We start from the raw sequence: 18,819 nt of genomic DNA, 5'->3' as shown, positions 1-18,819 counted from the left end.
AAGCAGCACCCATATAATTATCCCCCAACAGCCTTCAAATCCCAAATGACTTCCCAGAAAAACACGTTTTTTTTATTTTTTTAAACTTCACATTTAGTCACGTGAATATATGTGCACTCACACAGGGTCCAAATGAAGTAGTACTTGGGCCGGGTGGCCAGCATGGAGAGGTACAGGTAGAGGACCTGGAGGATGAAGGGGGTAGAGGTCATGAACTTGTCGTCGATGGAGCGCTCCACAGGAAAGATCTTCGACACGGACAGGAAGACGGCCAGGGAGATGGCACAAGTGCACAGCTTGGAGATCACGTCGTTCTGTGAAGGCGAAACGGATGATTTTAAGACATACGGAGGTCATGCAAGATTATGACAGTCTTAAGAAGCATTTTAACCAGATAAATCTATTATACCTGCAAACTAGGGTTAACATTTTTGGGGGGTATTTTTATAAGTCAATTTGAGGATTTGAACACTATGTCAATAGTTAATGTCTGAAATAATCAGCTTTGGGCGGGCGGGCGGGTGAGGAACTTAACAGGTATATGCCTATCCCATAATGTACAACAGCAGGAAATATTGGACATGTTGTGTTGCAGCTTTTGTGTTTTGCCATCTTGAATTGCCACCTCTGTTCAAGATTAGCCTGTAAATTCACTTGTAAAAAAAAAAGAAAGAAAAACGCCAACACTTCAGCGAGGCTGTCTGAGAAGTCTATATTTAGCACGGCTTGTATTGTGTCCCTTCCCTTTGCTGAATATCGGTCATAAGCCTCTCGCAGGAACAACTCAAACTCTTGAGTGAGATATGAATCATAGAAACGCCAACGATGTCAGAATAATTGAGACACGCTCCGAGGGAGGAAGTGACACGCTACATTCTTTTCTTCAGCCATCCTGATGTAAAAGCTTATTTGGGTTGTAATTAAAGCTGTACCATCATACCGAGGAAACAACACATTATATAGATTGTAGGTCATGGGATTGATTTTCATTGTTGTGGTGGACACACACACACACGCGCACAGTAGGAGGGCATTTCTTCTACCCGTGAAACCAAACATTATCAGGAAAGACTGAATTCATTGGCGGTTATCAGGCAAAATAAGCTCCTTCATTGACACGCCGGCTCGGAGTTCCTCAGTCTCGTCTGGTAACCTGGTGATAACACCATTGCGGGGATTAGGAGGAGAATAAAACGCAGACTGTCTGGTGGGGTCTCGTCGGAACTTTTCAGCATCTGTAGTTGAATTCATTGGAATGACAGCTGAATTTCTAGACAAAAGGACTGTGGTACTGGTTGTTCTCACTTTAGGCATGAAAAGCACAGTGTTTCCATTCTGAACTACAAGACGGCATAACTAGGGCCTGGAGTTTTTCCTGGTCAAAGTTCCATGTCACATTACAGCAGTGACTGTGACGAGAGACACGCACGCCCCACACACACACGCACGCCACACACACACACGCACGCCACACAGACGTACATTGTAGTATTGTTGCATTAAACATTTTGTATTGTAGATATGTAGTGGGGTACCAAGTGTTATATGATGCAGTGTTTTACCTTTTGTTTTGTGTGTGATGCAAGAAGTGCCTTAATGTGTTTGGATCCCAGGAATAGTAATCCCTAATAAATACAAATACACGCTTTACCATAACTGTTTGTTCACTATGCACTTACGCAAGCCCTAACTCACACTACCAATGATCACCAACGCTTCCTAGAAATATAGACTGCGCAGGCATTTGCTCCAGTCCAGCACTAAGACAACTAGTTCAACGACTCGCCTAATCCTCAAGCCCAGGTGTGCTAGGACTGGACTAGAGCAAAACCCAGGACCAGAGTTGAAGACAAAAAATGGACAAAGTATAGTTTCTATTCTACTAGGTTCATCCTGGTTCAGGGAGCTCTGGCATTGCGGTACCTTGGGCGAGGGCTCCGTATGCTTGTACTTCCCGTTCTCCGTCCCGTTGGCCTCCAGGTGGCGAGGCTGGTAGGCCGTGCCCTCGATGAAGGCCGTGTAGTCGTTGTAGGAGCAGGTGGGCCCGGCCAGGATGCCCATGAAGTTACAGTTGTAGCTCAGGTACTCCAGCAGACTGGGCATCTTCCTGGGGGAAGAGGACGAGACAACGGATGAGACGTCAGACAGATGTCAAAGAGAGGCAGCCGTCTCTATCGGCCACGCTAGAAAACGTGGACGGTGCTGGACGGCATTCTCGGGGCGCTCAAACCTCCCTTCCATCTAACGTTACCCTCGTCTCTATCCATGTGTCTTTTAGCACGGTAAGTAGGTAACATTACCCCTACCCCGGCTTTGACCCCAGGTTTAGAAACAAGTAGCACACGCGTCAGCCCTTTTGGCGTAGCATTCTAGCATGGCGATAGTGAACGCCCATCAAGTAGAGCAGCAGGAGTAGAGACCTAGTCTTCACTCTGAGGTGACTCAGCAGACACATTCAGTATGATTGTGAATTCAGAGCATTCGTAGACTTTTGTCAAATGGATGTTTATAGTTCTCAGAGACGATTTGTAAAAGGGGCTTTTGTTGCACCGGCTGCATTCGCGTCTGTCTGGCTCTTTGCAGGGAGGAAGTGAGGCCTTTCCCTGCAAAGTGCAATCTGTTGAGTGTGGTGGTGGAGGTACAGCAAGGTTGGGGTTTGTCTCGAGGGCAAGCAGCAAAATCACAATAACCAAGGTGTTTCGGCCAAAGGGTTGGCTGGGTTGCACTGTAGTTGAGGGGTCAGGGGTCACATCAGCAGATGACATACGTAAAGCATGTTTCTTAACTCGTAATGTACTTCACAAGACTGATTTGACAACGATGTGTCATTTTCTGGTTGTTTTTTTTTCAAGGGATGACTTGTTCAATGTTCTACTAAACTTGCACAGATATTGTTAAAGTAGTGCCAAAACGACTCTTAGATTAAATTCCTTTCACCCAGTAGTTGGTGGTCCCATTGTCTCCAAATAATGGGCTGGTGCCTCAAACTGAAAAGATTAGTGGCATCAGTGCCACCAGGGGCAAATGTTAGTCCAGGGCCCTGGTCTACCCTGGTCACCCTTTGTAGCAGGGATACAAACTCCTTCACAGCCCCTGTGACTGAGGAGCCGTGGGGTGTTTAAGTCATGATAACCACTAATTATAGTTGATACCAAGAAGCATTTTGTACTCAGTCATTTCATGGGAAGAAAATAGAATATTCTAAGATTCCTCCAGAGGCAATCATTTCAATCTTATTCCTCTTTTAGAAGCAAATATCCTGTTGTGAGCTACTTTTTGCATGGTGCTGGACACAAATCTTTCCTTGTGTCCAAAGCATTCAATATTATTATAGAATCAGAGTAGAAGTTGAAAAAAAGACCCCCTGTTTGTTACAATGGGAGAGAAAGAAGAGACCCAAGAAAGAAGCAGAACAAACATTATTGGACATTTAATGTTATAATCTGGTGTATACATTTAGTTTTGATGTATTTATAAGGGGACCCAAAAGGAAATACAACTGTGTCATCCTCTGTGATTTTTAAATGCAGTGTCCGTGTGTGGTTGTATTGTGCTTTAAAATGGTCAGAAATTGAGGAGAAAATAAAACAGTAAGCATTATAATACCTAGCTCATAGCTTTGAGTACGGCAGTAGAACTGTCTCTAGTCCAGCTGGGAGAGTAAAAACATACCTGGATCACATACCTTACAGCTAGGCTTCTCTGACTGGGGGTCAGCTGTTCCTCCTTCCTTGCCAAGCCTGTGGGAACACAGAGTGTGGTCTTTTTATTTTAAGGACATTACATCAAAGTAGTGTGGTTTTCCACTTTAAATTTTGAGTGTGACTCCAAATCCAGACCTCCATGGGTTGATAAATTTGATTTCCATTGATCATTTTTGTGTGATTTTTGTTGTCAGCACAAAAAACGTATTTAATAAGAATATTTAATTCAGATCTAGGATGAGTTATTTTAGTGTTCCCATTATTTATTTGAGCAATGTAGTTCACTGCATAGGAAATAGAGTGCCATTTGGGTGGAAGCCAGTCTTCTCTCCTTTAAAAATGGAACCTTTATTTAACTTGGCAAGTCAGTTAAGAACAAATTCTTATTTACAATGATGGCCTACCGAGGAACAATGCCTTGTTCACGGGTTAACGACAGATTTTTACCTTGTCAGCAAGGGGATTTGATCCAGCAACCTTGAGGTTACTGGCCCAACGCTCTAACCACTAGACTATCTGCCACCCCAACTATATCCAAGGTCGTTTTGGTCCTGAATGCTGTGGTATATCAGACCGTATACCACGGGTATGACGGAATATTTATTTTTACTGCTCTATTTGCATTGGTAACCAGTTTATAATAGCAATAAGGCACCTCAGGGGTTTGTGATATATGGCCAATATTCCATGGCGTTGTGCATAAGAACTGCCCTTAGCCGTGGTATATTGGCCTTATTGCTTAAAAGTAAGTCAGTATCTGGTGTGGCCACCAGCTGCATTAAGTACTGCAGTGCGTCTCCTCCTCATGGACTGCACCAGATTTGCCAGTTCTTGCTGTAAGATGTCGGTGCGTTGGTGGAAGAGTGGGGTAACAAGTTCCCGGACATTTCTGGGGGGAAATGGCCCTCACCCTCCGATCCAACAGGTCCCAGACGTGCTCAATGGGATTGAGATCCGGGCTCTTCGCTGGCAATGGCAGAAGACTGACATTCCTGTCTTCCAGGAAATCACACACAGAGCGAGCAGTATGACTGGTGGCATTGTCATGCTGGAGGGTCATATCAGGATGAGCCTGCAGGAAGGGTACCACGAGGGAGGAGGATGTCTTCCCTGTAAAGCACAGCGTTGAGATTGCCTGCAATGACAACAAGCTCAGTCTGATGACGGACCCTCCACCTCCAAATTGATCCCGCTCCAGAGTACAGGCCTCTACCTCTTTTCAACGATAAACGCGAATCCGACCTGGTGAGACAAAACCGCGACTCGTCAGCGACAGTGGGTTTGTGCCCATAGACGGCGTTGTTGCCGGTGATGTCTGGTGAGGACCTGTCTTACAACAGGCCTACAAGCCCTCAGTCCAGCCTCTCTCAGCCTATTGCGGACAGTGAGCGCCGATGGAAGGATTGTGCGTTCCTGGTGTAACCTGGCCAATTGTTCTTGCCATCCTGTACCTGTCCCGCAGGTGTGATGTTCGGATGTACCGTGGTCAGCCACTGCGAGGACGATCAGCTGTCCGTCCTGTCTCCCTGACGCGCTGTCTTGGGCGTCTCACAGTATGGACATTGCAATTTATTGCCCTAGCCACATCTGCAGTCCTCATGCCTCCTTGCAGCATGCCTAAGGCACGTTCACGCAGATGAGCAGGGACCCTGGGCATCTTTCTTTTTGTGTTTTTCAGAGTCAGTAGAAAGGCCTCTTTAGTGTCCCAAGTTTTCATAACTGTGACCTTAATTGCCTACCGTCTGTAAGCTGTTAGTGTCTTACGACCGTTCCACAGGTGCATGTTCATTAATTGTTTATGGTTCATTGAACAAACATGGGAAACAGTGTTTAAACCCTTTACAATGAAGATCTGTGAAGTTATTTGGATTTCAATGAATTATCTTTGAAAGACAGGGTCTTGAAAAAGGGCTGTTTCTTTTTTTGCTGAGTTTAACCAAAGAAACAGAATAAACCATACATCTGTGTAAATTGATGTGTTAATAGGGTTGCACAATTCTGCTAACTTTCCCAAAATTCCCCCTGTTTTCCAGAAATCCTGAAGGATGATTAATGGAATTACACTGGAAAAAGCAGGAAAGCTACCGGAATTTTGCAACCCTATGTGGTAATATAGCCTAATTTGAGATCAGATCACTCCAGTAAAGCAAGCCTAATTGCTGTGTGCTCCCCTAGGTCACTCAGCAACATTTAATAATTGGGACAAGTCATATGCAAAACATTTCTTCAGCTACAAATGTGGCGGCACAGAAAGAAAAAAAGGGAAAACAACCTAATACACTGACCCACTGTGGTGATGTGGTTTTGTTCTCTTTCCCCTAAAATGTACAAGGCCTAAATCAGCTGTGGCCTGAGCCCATATCCGTCGGTCTCAGTCAGAGTGCTACCGGTACGGTTAGGGAGACTGAGGTAGTCTTGAAAACCTGACCCTCGGCAACACAGTGGCTAGTTTGCATCAACTACCTGAACTGAAACAACTGAAACGGTTTTGCCTGCGTGCCTCGTGATTTGTTGGGAGAGTCCCCCGGTATCTCTTCCTATCGACGTAGACCGCCACGTAGTTCCTCTATGCCAAAAGAGTCCGTCATTGAAGCCCGACCCTAGTTGCTGTTGCCGAGGGTCAGGTTTTCAAGACTAAGAGGCAGAGGACTAGATGGTCACACTGCCATTCAGCTAATAACCAGATTAAACTCAGAATCAACTGCTATTCCACCCAATACTCCGAACACACATTGACCGTAAATCATGCCAAAACACACAGCTGGAAAAAAAACGCGCAAGCAACTGTAAAGCCTTAAAAGGGATTACTTCGGGATTTTAGCACGGAGGCTCTTTATCTACTTCCCCACATACTCAGATGAACTCGTGGATATCATTTGTACTGGTCCGTGTCCAGTATGACGGAAGTTAGAGGTAGTTTTGTGAGAAAATGCTAACTAGCGTTACCCATAGACTTCCAGTTATTGCTGGAAGATGGGCGACGACCGTTCCTAGGCACAATGCGCAAGCAGAGTGCCTGTATACAGCCCTTAGTCGTGGTATATTGGCCATATACCACAAAGCCCCCGAGGCGCCTTATTGCTATTATAAACTGGCTAGTTGGTATATGCCTCAATCCCAAATGAATGGGAAAGATGTGCAACGTCTAATTTCATATTTTTAGACGGTGCCCATTTTACTCGAGTGCGAAATTGTCGGTGTTCCCTACCTTTCCCATTCACTTGGGTGTCCACTCTGCACCTATGTATCATGTAATACTTATTTTTGTATTTTTAAGATGACATTATTGCATGGAATAATAATAATAATATACACACGTTTTTGAAAAATAAAATGTTGAGTAAATGTATTTATTGGAGACTTTATTTTAATAATAGATACAAATGTAATGAATTGAAAGTTGATGTAAAAAATATATATATATATATATATATATTTTATGATAAGGTTACGCCATTAGATTTGGGCTGGGGTCACCAGAAATGATGTTGGAAAAAAGTTGTCCCCAGCATTTCTGGTGAAAAACATGGGGTCCCTAATGAAAAAGTTTAAACACCACTGCATTACATGCACTTCCCTCGACAGCAAAAGAACATGCAGTGTTCACTGTGACATCACATAGATGTATGGTCTTAGATGTTCATTACTTATGAGGAGAAATCAGTAGCCTACACTGCAACTAAAACACTGGATGCACACCACCTGAAGCTATTTGACTGAAGTGGAGGAGCTGGTCAGCCTCAACTCCCCTAAGCCTCTGGTACACTCGTTCATTCTAATCCTGTCCTCCCGACACCCATCTCTCCATCCTTAATTAGCTGCTGTGGCCGTTTGGCTACTTCAGACTTCTAACGCTGGCGCTCTACTTTCCAGGACTTCAAAGGGAGTACAGCCATGTAATAATCCCCATTCACAGCACACACACTTCTCTCTATGCATACAGTATCTGACATCATGGATGATTTGGTGTAGGGGAGAGGAAAAGGCGTACAGAGGAACTTGGAGAGGGAGGGAGGGAGAACGCGTGACGTTCCTCGTTACATGAGCTCGTTTACATTGCCGCCCCTGCTCACGCGACTGGGTCCACACTAAACATTCCTCACAATTACAAGCACTGATGTATCAATTACTGTATTATGAAATCTGTTTCCCAAAGAGTGGTTTTAAAAATGTAAACCAATTAGAAAAATGGTATATAATGTCTAATTTCAATTAAAAGTAATAACATGGGAAACTGGATATAAAAAGGGAACTATTTATTGTCTGCAAGGTGACGAGGAGACAGACGGAAACTCTTTGGAAAAGGCCTCGCAGATGAAACCAATTACAATCAAATGGAACGTTCATATCCCCTCTGACTTTGTGTTTCTATTCAAAACGAGGTGACTGCAGATTGTGTTCACTATGCATAGCTTTAGCTGTCTGGCAGAAAGGAAGCCGAGCAATCCAGTTCATAAAAATCACTGTGTTGTCTCTCTCCATCTGCTGCTGCTCTCAACTCCCACGTGACTGCCGTGACAGCCTTCATCGATACCATGACTCACCTCCTTAGTTAACGCACATTACACACAAGTACACACATGCACGTCTCACCGTCGTGTATCTCAAACGCCAAGCTGGTGATCTTCTGAGTGATGACCATCATTGGCCTATAGGAGAAACACAGGAGAGGAGAAACCAAATCACATCAACTTATGGTCACCCGACTGCCTCCGCTCTCACCTACACTGGAACGAGCTTCTCCTTCCAGATCACATACAAGATAACATCCCATCTCCATCAGGCAGACATTGCTCATTTACCGGTGCATTTGGGAGGACTGCTGTAGCGAGACCTGTCAGTCACTCTGTATAATACAACAGAGTGACTTCATGCTGCTTTTGTATACGCCCTAAAGACAACGTGGCACAGTGTCAAGTATGTAATACTATGTGACAGAAGAACGGTGGGGTGAAAGACTATCCTTATTAAAATGTTTCGATTCATTGGTTGAAGCTTGCACAGAAAAAACCAGTCGTTCAAAATGACTTGGACACCGCAAAGCTTGTATCAGGTTATAACTGGTAGCAGATTGATATGTTGTGTGGAATAGATTGGGCCCTAATCATCCAAGCCAGAGAGAAAGTACAAATATTCAATTAGGTTTGACTTGATTTAGAAAAACTATTATGCTCGAGTTATGCTTAGGGTTGCAAAGGGTCTGAACATTTCCGGTACATTTCCGGAATCTTTCCAGAAATTTTCCATGGGAAGTTAAAAGCCCGAGAATTTGAAAAATGTTGCTTAAATTCATCAAAACAGTTAGCTGATAACAGTGAACCTTTTTTTTGTGGGATACACATAAGGCAATTCTAGGTCTTGTGGCATATTTTGGTTAAACTATCCCCAATTCAATGGAATTGCAACCCTCTGCATGCACAATGCATTCTTCCATCACATGTGCAGCTGATTCTCAAGATCTCGCACACTAATGAGATGCTATTGACCACTACTACACTGTCTGAGCCAAGGACGACATGCTTTCTGGTAAGGTTTGATTACAATACTGGGTGGGGTGAACATATTTTTTGTTAACTTGTAAACAGCAGCCAAAAGCAAAGTGTGTTTAAATCATTTCTAACTTCTTAACAATTTATGCAAGTAAGTTTTTGCTACCATGTGGATGTTAGCTTGCTTGAGCCTCTCCATACGTTTCATTTCAAAACATTCATCTTAAAGTAGTTGTTTAATATAACTGCTTAACTATTTATCTGTAGATGGAAATGTTTTTTTTTGTACTCATTTTTCTAATCTTTACAGGAAAATGCCACTATCTGATGTGAAGACATTTCACTGCAGCTAATGTAGAAGGAAAAGCTGTGTACATTTGCAAATACTGTGCCAAATCATATGTGAAGAATGCAACAAAGATGCAGAATCATCTGGCCACGTGCATAAAGTTCCCTCAGCGCTCACAACAAGGAACCTCTGACAAAAGTCCCTCTACTTCTATTCGAGGTGAAAAGGATGAATCAGACACCTTATCGACAGCAACAGCTCACGGTCCTCCTGGAATCAGAAGTTTTTTTTGACTCAATGGAGGAACGTAGTCAGAGAAATGCTGGTGAATATCTTTTGCTCGAACTGTGTATGTAGCTGGTTCACATCTGATGCTCACAGGCAATGTGTATTGGAAGAGATTTCTGAATGTTCTTCGTTCAGCATACACCCCTCCAACCAGACATGCTTTATCTACTCATTTGCTGGACGCAGAGTTCAAATGAAGGTCAAGCAAATCATAGAGAAAGCAGAATGTATTGCAATCATCTCTGATAGGTGGTTAAAGGAATAATTAACTACATCTCTACCCATCAACCAGTATTCTACAAGAGCACAGAAGCAAGGGACAACAGACACACCAGTCACTCCATTGCAGATGAGCTTAAGGCAGTCATCAATGACCTTGGACCACAGAAGGTATTTACATTGGTGACAGACAATGCTGCGAACATGAAGGCTGCTTGGTCTAAAGTGGAGGAGTCCTACCCTCACATCACATCCATTGGCTGTGCAGTTCATGCATTGAATCTGCTCCTCAGCGACATCATGGCACTGAAAACAATGGCTACATTCTACAAGAGAGCTACAAGAGAGCCAAGGAAATGGTTAGGTATGTGAAGGGGCATCAAGTTATAGCAGCAATCTACCTCACCAAGCAAAGTGAGAAGAATAAGAGCACCACATTGAAGCCACATTGGGGTGGTGTTGTCATCATGTTTGACAGTCTCTCCTAGAAATGGCCATATAACAGTCTGCCGATATGGAAAGCCCCATCAAGAGGATCCTCCTGGATGATGTATTATGGGAGAGAGTGGTAAGCAGCCTGAAACCTATAGCAGTAGCCATTGCATGGATTGAGGGAGACAATGCTATCCTGTCTGATGTTCAGACTCTGCTTGGAGATGTAAGAGAAGAAATCCATACTGCCCTGCCCACTTCACTGTTGCTCCAAGCAGATGAAACTGCAGTTCTGAAATGCATCAAAAAGCATGAAGACTTCTGCCTAAAGCCCATACATGCCGCAGCGTACATGTTGGACCCCAAGTATGCTGGCAAGAGCATCCTGTCTGGTGCAGAGATCAACAAGGCCTATGGTGTCATCACTACCGTGTCTCGCCACCTTGGCCTGGATGAGGGCAAGGTTCTTGGCAGTCTGGCGAAGTACACTTCCAAGCAAGGGCTTTGGGATGGAGATGCAATATGGCAGTCGTGCCAACATATCTCATCAGCCACCTGGTGGAAGGGACTTTGTGGATCTGAGGCTCATTCCACTGTTGCCCCCAACATCCTGCAAATCCCACCATCAGCCGCCTCAGAGCGCAACTGGACCTTGTTTGGGAACACACACATTCAGGTAAATTTGAGGCTTTTTGAACCTGACAACGAGCCATTTTCAACTAGGTTGGAAAGTGACAGAGAAGGTGAGGCCTCAGTCTGATGTTCAAGAGGTGGGCATTGAGAAAGTCCAGGGAGAATAAATGGAAGCCTGAGAGGAAGACAACCAAAGCTTTAGTTTCTTGACTATAATTTTACAGATCATTCAATATTCCCTTTCTTTTGTTGTTCAGTGAAATCATCCCATGTGAAGAGTCAACTTAAATTCTTAACTAAATGTTGTTTTTTTCTACTGGAATGATTTAATCATTTGCAATGAAGTCTACTTAAAAGATGAGGTAAAAGGTTTCTATCTTCAAATGATATGGTAAATATATCCAATGCAGAAAAACATCTACATTTAAATTTGTATATATTTCTGTTAATTCCCACGGAAAGTTTCCACCTCTGATTATTCCCCAAAATGTGCAACCCTAGTTATGATAACCTGTTGGCAATCCCGCTAGCTTGCTGGCTAGTTAAAGAAGGCTAGTTGGCTACAGTAGTTGGCTACTGCCATCAATGTTGTTTTGTTATTATCAGACTTAGCCTGTTCCACCATTTACACAATGCATTTGAATATAGTGCGGGAAAAGGGAATCCGGACACAATGTCGGCACGGTAGACATTTAAATAAAGTACTACTTATGTCGTTTTTGGGGTTATCTGTACTTTATTATATATACTTCACTATATTCCGAAATAAAATGTACTTTTTACTCCATACATTTGTCCTGACACCCAAAAGTACTCGTTACATTTTGACAGGAAAATGGTCCAATTCACACACTTATCAAGAGAACATCCCTGGTCCTCCCTACTGCCTCTGATCTGGTGGACTCACTAAACACAAAATGCTTTGTTTGAAAATGGTATATTAACCCAATACTTGTAGACATTTACTGGGTGACTTTCACTTGAGTCATTTTCTATTAAGGTATCTTTTACTTTTACTCAAGTATGGCAATGGAATACTTTCCCCACCACTGTTTACATGTAGGTGTAGATACATGACATACTTGGAATTTCATGATCAGAATACAAAAGCTTCATGAAATAGCAAGTCTAGACAGCCTTAGTCATTTAGAAGCTTTTAGTCACTGGCATCTCATGAAAAAAAACGAGTACGGGGGGGAGAGAAACAAGAAATGAAAAGAGGGAGGTCTGCACTTGTGATGCCGTGGGTCTGCTACTGGGGTTGCTTAGCAACTGGCCACCCCCGCCCTAGCACGTGTGTGTGTGTGTGTGTGGCTGTCTGGTTCACCAGACACTCCGGAGGAGATGGAACAATATACCGCTGGGGAACCGATAATACTGCGATACAACCATTCACTGACACTGCCCATTTCGCTAGATTCAACATCCTGTTATTACACAACATTTAAGTGTATAAAGTTGTTGGAGTTTTGGGATTCTCTCCGCTGGATATGTGGTACTACCGATATTTGACTCCCATGGTCATTCAACTCCTGTTTCTGAGGACCGCCATGTCTGCTGGTTTTCCATGCCATTGATTGTCAACACAACACCTAGTACTTACCCGGTGAAGTCTGCAGAGTACATGCCATAGTCAAAGACATAGACCCGGGTTATCTGACAGAAGCTGAGGTAACCCAGAGCAACTATGAAGCATAACCTGCAGAGAGAGGAGAGACAAGGTCAGTCAAAGGTCAGACACGTTCATATGTCTATACTAGCATACTTTGCAGAATGCACCCCCCCCTATATATTGTTTCATACTAGGTAGTGTGCTACTGTGGGTATAGGAAGAGGGTCAGGGAATCAATGGTCATGTTCTCATATGTATGCAGGTTTACAATGTATTCAGACCGTGGCTTTTTCCACATTTTGTTACAGCCTTATTTTAAAATTGATGAAAAAAAAAATGTTTTCCCAGTCACTCAATCTACCACACAATAATGACAAAGCAAAAACAAGTTATTAGACAAAAATAAAATGTGAACCTTCTCCCCAGTCTGAGGTCCTGAGCGCTCTGGAGCAGGTTTACATAAAGGATCTCTGAACTTTGCTCCGTTCATCTTTCCCTGACTAGTCTCCCAGTCCCTGCCACTGAAAAACATCCCCACAGCATGATGCTGCCACCCCCATGCTTCTCCGTAGGGATGGTGCCAGGTTTCCTCCAGACGTGACGCTTGGAATTCAGGCCAAAGAGTTCAATCTTGGTTTCATCAGGTGCATTTTGGCAAACTCCAAGGGAGCCGTCATGTGCCTTTTACTGAGGAGTGGCTTCCCTCTGGCCACACTACAATAAAGGCCTGTTTGGTAAGGTGCTGCAGATGGCTGTCCTTCTGGATGTTTCTCCCATCTTCACAGAGGAGCTCTGGAGCTGTGTCAGAGTGACCATTGGGTTCTTGGTCACCTCCCTGACAAAGGCCCTTCTCCACTGAATGTACAGATTGGCAGGGTGGCCAACTGTGTTTCTTGGGGACCTTGAATGCTGCAGAATTGTTTTGGTACCCTTCCCCAGATCTGTCCCTCAACACAAACCTGTCTCGGAGCTCTACGGACAATTCCTTCGACCTCATGGCTCGGTTTTTATTCAGATATCAATCCAATCGATTGAATCTACCACAGGTGGATTCCAAATAAGTTGTAGAAACATCAAGGATGATCAATGGAAACAGGTTGCATCTGAGCACAATTTCAAGTCTCATAGCAAAGGGTCTGAATAGTTATGTCAATAAAGGTATTTTATTTTTTTCATAAAATTTGCTCAAATATTTATAAAAATGTTTTGCGCCTTGTCATTAGGGGGTATTTTGTGTAGATTATTGAGGGGGAAGGAGCGGAAGGACTTCATGGTTCAGTTTTTTGAGGTGAACAATATGTTTACACATTCAACAGGTCAGACATAATAACATGACCGTTTCGTACGATTTATTCATCTTCATGACATGATATCAATGAGAGTTTACTACTATAGGTTTGTCAATCAATACAATATGATGGCACTACATCCTACAGGACATGAATTCTATAATTTACTCTTGACAACACACTCCGTTCCTCCTCAGCTTCAAACCTCTTTTATTCACCACTCAAAGAGCCATTGCCGAAGCAGGGACGGTGGCCTTGGCTGCATATCTGTGTGGAAGCCGGGCGAGAGGGCAAAAACCCAGCTCCCGTCCGTCCAGTCAGTGTTGTTAGGAGACAACACCAGATTTCATTGGTAGAGAGGGAGCACTGAGGGCTGCTGGTACAAAGCTGACACTGATTCAGCTTGCTGGAGCAGCCATCTGGTTCTCCACAATGGAAGGTATTGTGGACATCCGAGGTGCCATTCGACAAATCAACTCGTCTTTGTTGGGGATGAGGAAGAATGCTGGTGGTGTGCATCTTCGATCCAGTAAGATGGCCGTCCATGGTTACAAGGCCAAGGTGCTTCGGAATAGGAGTAAGCCTAAGTGTTTATTTGAACATGCTGTCACTTCATCAGGGTACACTTGTTGTGTTTCTCAGAACAGCAGGTGGTTGATATAAGTGTGATTTCTATCCAGTTCCAGCATATCATTCAGACTTGTAAAACCCAGGTTTCTTGACTGAAGAAAAATGGTAGAAGGATTTGATTACAGAGAAGGAAACCGGGCTGCCAACGTCCTTGACATTCTTTTTCAGGGCAGTGAATCAGAGCGGATCTAAAATCATTAGACCTGTATAGCGACTACCTAGGCCAAGTCAAATGTAGTGCTTCACCATGCATGCATGCATTTTTTTAAGAAGGAATCTTAATCTATTAGAGGCTTTTTCTATTTATCCCAATGCAAAATTTCAGCTCAACCACATGAAACAATGAGTTGAAGCAGTTACCAACATTTGCCAGAATTTAGCTTCAATAAGTAAGTAGCTGATCCCTTGGCCTGTCTCCCAGAGGAGAGTGCCGGCTGGATCACAGAAAGGACCTACGAAAAGCATTCTCCGAGGGGGCCTGGTATGTGTGTGTAAGTGTATGCACGCGTCTACCCCAAAGGTCAGCAATATAAGGCCAAGTTATTGGCAGGGGCGCAACATTCACTGGGGACATGACCCCTCCGACATAAAAAAATAGCATATTTGTCGCCCTCCAGTTATCTGTGCACTGTGATAAACAGTGGCTCAGGTGTGCTTTAGGACCATGCAGACTCCTCAGAGTAGTCGAATAGGCTGTTTTCTGCACAGACACTACAGAGCGTGCTGACAGGCTGTGTGAAAGCAAAGCTTCTGAAAGGCTGGTGCTAAGGTCCAGCATGGGAGCGAAAGAGGCAGCTGCTGTATGTATTGCGCTTTCTCTCTGTGTTGTATAAGCAAGCAGAGCAGAAACTGTCTACTCTTAAATTGACTGATATAGATGGCAAGGTAACTGCTGTATGTATTCCCAGTGTTGAGCTACTAGTACGTTACGTTAGCGAATGTTTCTTCCCCTCGACTGAAGTGAATGAACTAGTAGCAGCTCGTTAGCTAGCTATCAGAGCCAGTTCAGCGCTAGCTAGCCTCTAACTATATGTCAGAAAGCAATATCTAACAGCTGTTGTATGTGTATGGAATTGTTTTGTAGCCTTTGTTTTGTCCCATTTGAAGAGAAGTAATTTGATGTACCATTAGCTAGCTCACTAACTTGAATCAAACGATGAAACCTGATATTTTTATTAGTCAGTATAATAAAGCAACGTTATTGATCTGTCCGTTTACCTAGCTAATCCCCTACTTTCACACTGACACGGTATAAACAGCTCTACAGGCTTCACCGTCATGGTGTACAGTCAGTACACAACACTATGCTCATGTCTTAGCAGGATCAGATGGTGACAGGTGTCCCTGTAGGGTCAGACAGCCAGGGAAGAACAGTCCACGGAACTCAGGTGAAACTTTGCAGAATATTATAACAATTTGATGGCTACAACATTCCAACTTGAGTTGATGGGTAGGTTACTCTGGAATAATGGTGATTTCAATTATTGAACCATTATATTATCCATGAATAGAATCAATGTATAAATGTACACCAAAGTAATTATTTGTCATGCCTCATCTGAGCAGATGATGACAGGAGTCTCATCAGGGTCAGGCAACCAGGGAAGACCAGTCTGACAGACCAGAGGTGAACTTTTGCAGATACAACACTTTATTCTCTCTGTGCAGCAAACACTGGACAACCAGAAGCTTCACAGATTGAAACTATTTTAAGGCAAACCTCTAAAAAGTTGATTTCCAAACTGTATCAAGCATAGTACTATATCTCTTGACACAATGATGAAAATAATAATGGCCTCTAAACCTTCAAGCTGCATACTGGACCCTATTCCAACTAAACTACTGAAAGAGCTGCTTCCTGTGCTTGGCCCTCCTATGTTGAACATGATACACGGCTCTCTATCCACCGGATGTGTACCAAACTCACTAAAAGTGGCAGTAATAAAGCCTCTCTTGAAAAAGCCAAACCAAAAAACTATGGGCCTATATCGTATCTTCCAGTCCTCTCAAACTTTTTAGAAAAAGCTGTTGCGCAGCAACTCACTGCCTTCCTGAAGACAAACAATGTATACGAAATGCTTCAGTCTGGTTTTAGACCCCATCATAGCACTGAGACTGCACTTGTGAAGGTGGCAAATGACCTTTTAATGGCATCAGACCGAGGCTCTGCATCTGTCCTCGTGCTCCTTGACCTTAGTGCTGCTTTTGATACCATCGATCACCACATTCTTTTGGAGAGATTGGAAACCCAAATTGGTCTACACGGACAAGTTCTGGCCTGGTTTAGATCATATCTGTAGGAAAGATATCAGTTTGTCTCTGAATGGTTTGTCCTCAAGGTTCCGTTTTAGGACCACTATTATTTTCACTATATATTTTACCTCTTGGGAATGTAATTCGAAAACATAATGTTAACTTTCACTGCTATGCGGATGACACACAGCTGTACATTTCAATGAAACATGGTTAAGCCCCAAAATTGCCCTCGCTAGAAGCATGTGTTTCAGACATAAGGAAGTGGATGGCTGCAAACTTTCTACTTTTAAACTCGGACAAAACAGAGATGCTTGTTCTAGCTCCCAAGAAACAAAGAGATTCTGTTGAATCCGACAATTATCTTAGTTGTTGTACAGTCGTCTCAAATAAAACTGAAGGACCTCTGCGTTACTCTGGACCCTGATCTCTCTTTTGAAGAACATATCAAGACTGTTTCAAGGACAGCTTTTTTCCAGCCACATAACATTTGCAAAATCAGAAACTTTCTGTCCAAAAATGATGCAGAAAATTAATCCATGCTTTTGTCACTTCTAGGTTAGACTACTGCAATGCTCTACGTTCCAGCTACCCGGATAAAACACTAAATAAACTTCAGTTAGTGCTAAATACGGCTGCAAGAATCCTGACTAGAACCAAAAAAATTGATCATATTGCTCCAGTGCTAGCCTCCCTACACTGGCTTCCTGTCAAGGCAAGGGCTGATTTCAGGGTTTTACTGCTAACCTACAAAGCATTACATGGGCTTGCTCCTACCCATCTCTCTGATTTGGTCCAGCCGTACATACCTACACGTACGCTATGGTCACAAGACGCAGGCCTCCTAATTGTCCCTAGAATTTCTAAGCAAACAGCTGGAGGCAGGGCTTTCTCCTATAGAACTCCATTTTTATGGAATGGTCTGCCTACCCATGTGAGAGACACAAACTCGGTCTCAACCTTTAAGTCTTTACTGAAGTATCATCTCTTCAGTGGGTCATATGATTGAGTGTAGTCTGGCCCAGGAGTGGGAAGGTGAACGGAAAGGCTCTGGAGCAACGAAGCGCCCTTGCTGTCTCTGCCTGGCCGTTTCCCCTCTTTCCACTGGGATTCTCTGCCTCTAACCCTATTACAGGTGCTGAGACACTGGCTTACTAGGGCTCTTTCATACTGTCCCTAGGAGGGGTGCGTCACTTGAGTGGGTTGAGTCACTGATGTGATCTTCCTGTCTGGTTTGGCGCCCCCCCCTTGGGTTGTGCCGTGGCGGAGATCTTTGTGGGCTATACTCGGCCTTGTCTCAGGATGGTAAGTTGGTGGTTGAAGATATCCCTCTAGTGGTGTGGGGGCTGTGCTTTGGCAAAGTGGGTAGGGTTATATCCTTCCTGTCCGGGGGTGTCATTGGATGGGGCCACAGTGTCTCCTGACCCCTCCTGTCTCAGCCTCCAGTATTTATGAGTCAGGGGGCTAGGATCAGTTTGTTATATCTGGAGTACTTCTCCTGTCCTATCCGGTGTCCTGTGTGAATATAAGTATGCTCTCTCTAATTCTCTCTTTCAGAGGACCTGAGCCCTAGGACCATGCCTCAGGACTACCTGGCATGATGACTCCTTGCTGTCCACCTGGCTGTGCTGCTGCTCCAGTTTCAACTGTTCTGCCTGTGATTATTATTATTTGACCATGCTGGTCATTTATGAACATTTGAACATCTTGGCCATGTTCTGTTATAATCTCCACCCGGCACAGCCAGAAGAGGACTGGCCACCCCACATAGCCTGGTTCCTTTCTAGGGAGTTTTTCCTAGCCACCGTGCTTCTACACCTGCATTGCTTGCTGTTTGGGGTTTTAGGCTGGGATTCTATACAGCACTTTGAGATATCAGCTGATATACGAAGGGCAATATAAATACATTGATGACACAAAACATGTAGAACAAAAATGTGAGGAAGACCTGGGAGACACGGTTAATGGATACAGATATGTT

General features: G+C 43.8%; 2 protein-coding genes across 6 annotated transcripts in view; both read right to left on the bottom strand.

Moving 5' to 3' along the window:
- Positions 1–11,950, bottom strand: part of kidins220a (kinase D-interacting substrate 220a) — a 118,538-nt gene extending 106,588 nt beyond the window's left edge. Inside the window, exon 1 of the mRNA XM_052497037.1 lies at positions 11,904–11,950. The gene's annotated coding sequence lies outside the window, so the exon portion shown is untranslated. The remainder of the gene's footprint in view (positions 1–11,903) is intronic.
- mboat2a (membrane bound O-acyltransferase domain containing 2a) overlaps positions 1–18,819 on the bottom strand; it is an 89,201-nt gene that overhangs the window by 7,589 nt on the left and 62,793 nt on the right. For all 5 annotated transcript variants that reach the window (XM_035752632.2, XM_035752633.2, XM_035752634.2 and 2 more), the window contains 5 exons: positions 12,658–12,753; positions 8,298–8,353; positions 3,686–3,740; positions 1,924–2,107; positions 122–314 (listed from right to left, as the gene is read on the bottom strand). In XM_035752632.2, coding sequence (XP_035608525.1) covers positions 122–314; positions 1,924–2,107; positions 3,686–3,740; positions 8,298–8,353; positions 12,658–12,753 — 584 coding nt within the window. The remainder of the gene's footprint in view (positions 1–121; positions 315–1,923; positions 2,108–3,685; positions 3,741–8,297; positions 8,354–12,657; positions 12,754–18,819) is intronic.

The sequence above is a fragment of the Oncorhynchus keta genome, chromosome 35, assembly GCF_023373465.1.
Source record: "Oncorhynchus keta strain PuntledgeMale-10-30-2019 chromosome 35, Oket_V2, whole genome shotgun sequence".
Taxonomy (NCBI): Eukaryota; Metazoa; Chordata; class Actinopteri; order Salmoniformes; family Salmonidae; genus Oncorhynchus; species Oncorhynchus keta.
The sequence above is the reverse complement of the archived record's forward strand: the minus strand, read 5'-3'. Positions and strand labels throughout refer to the sequence as shown.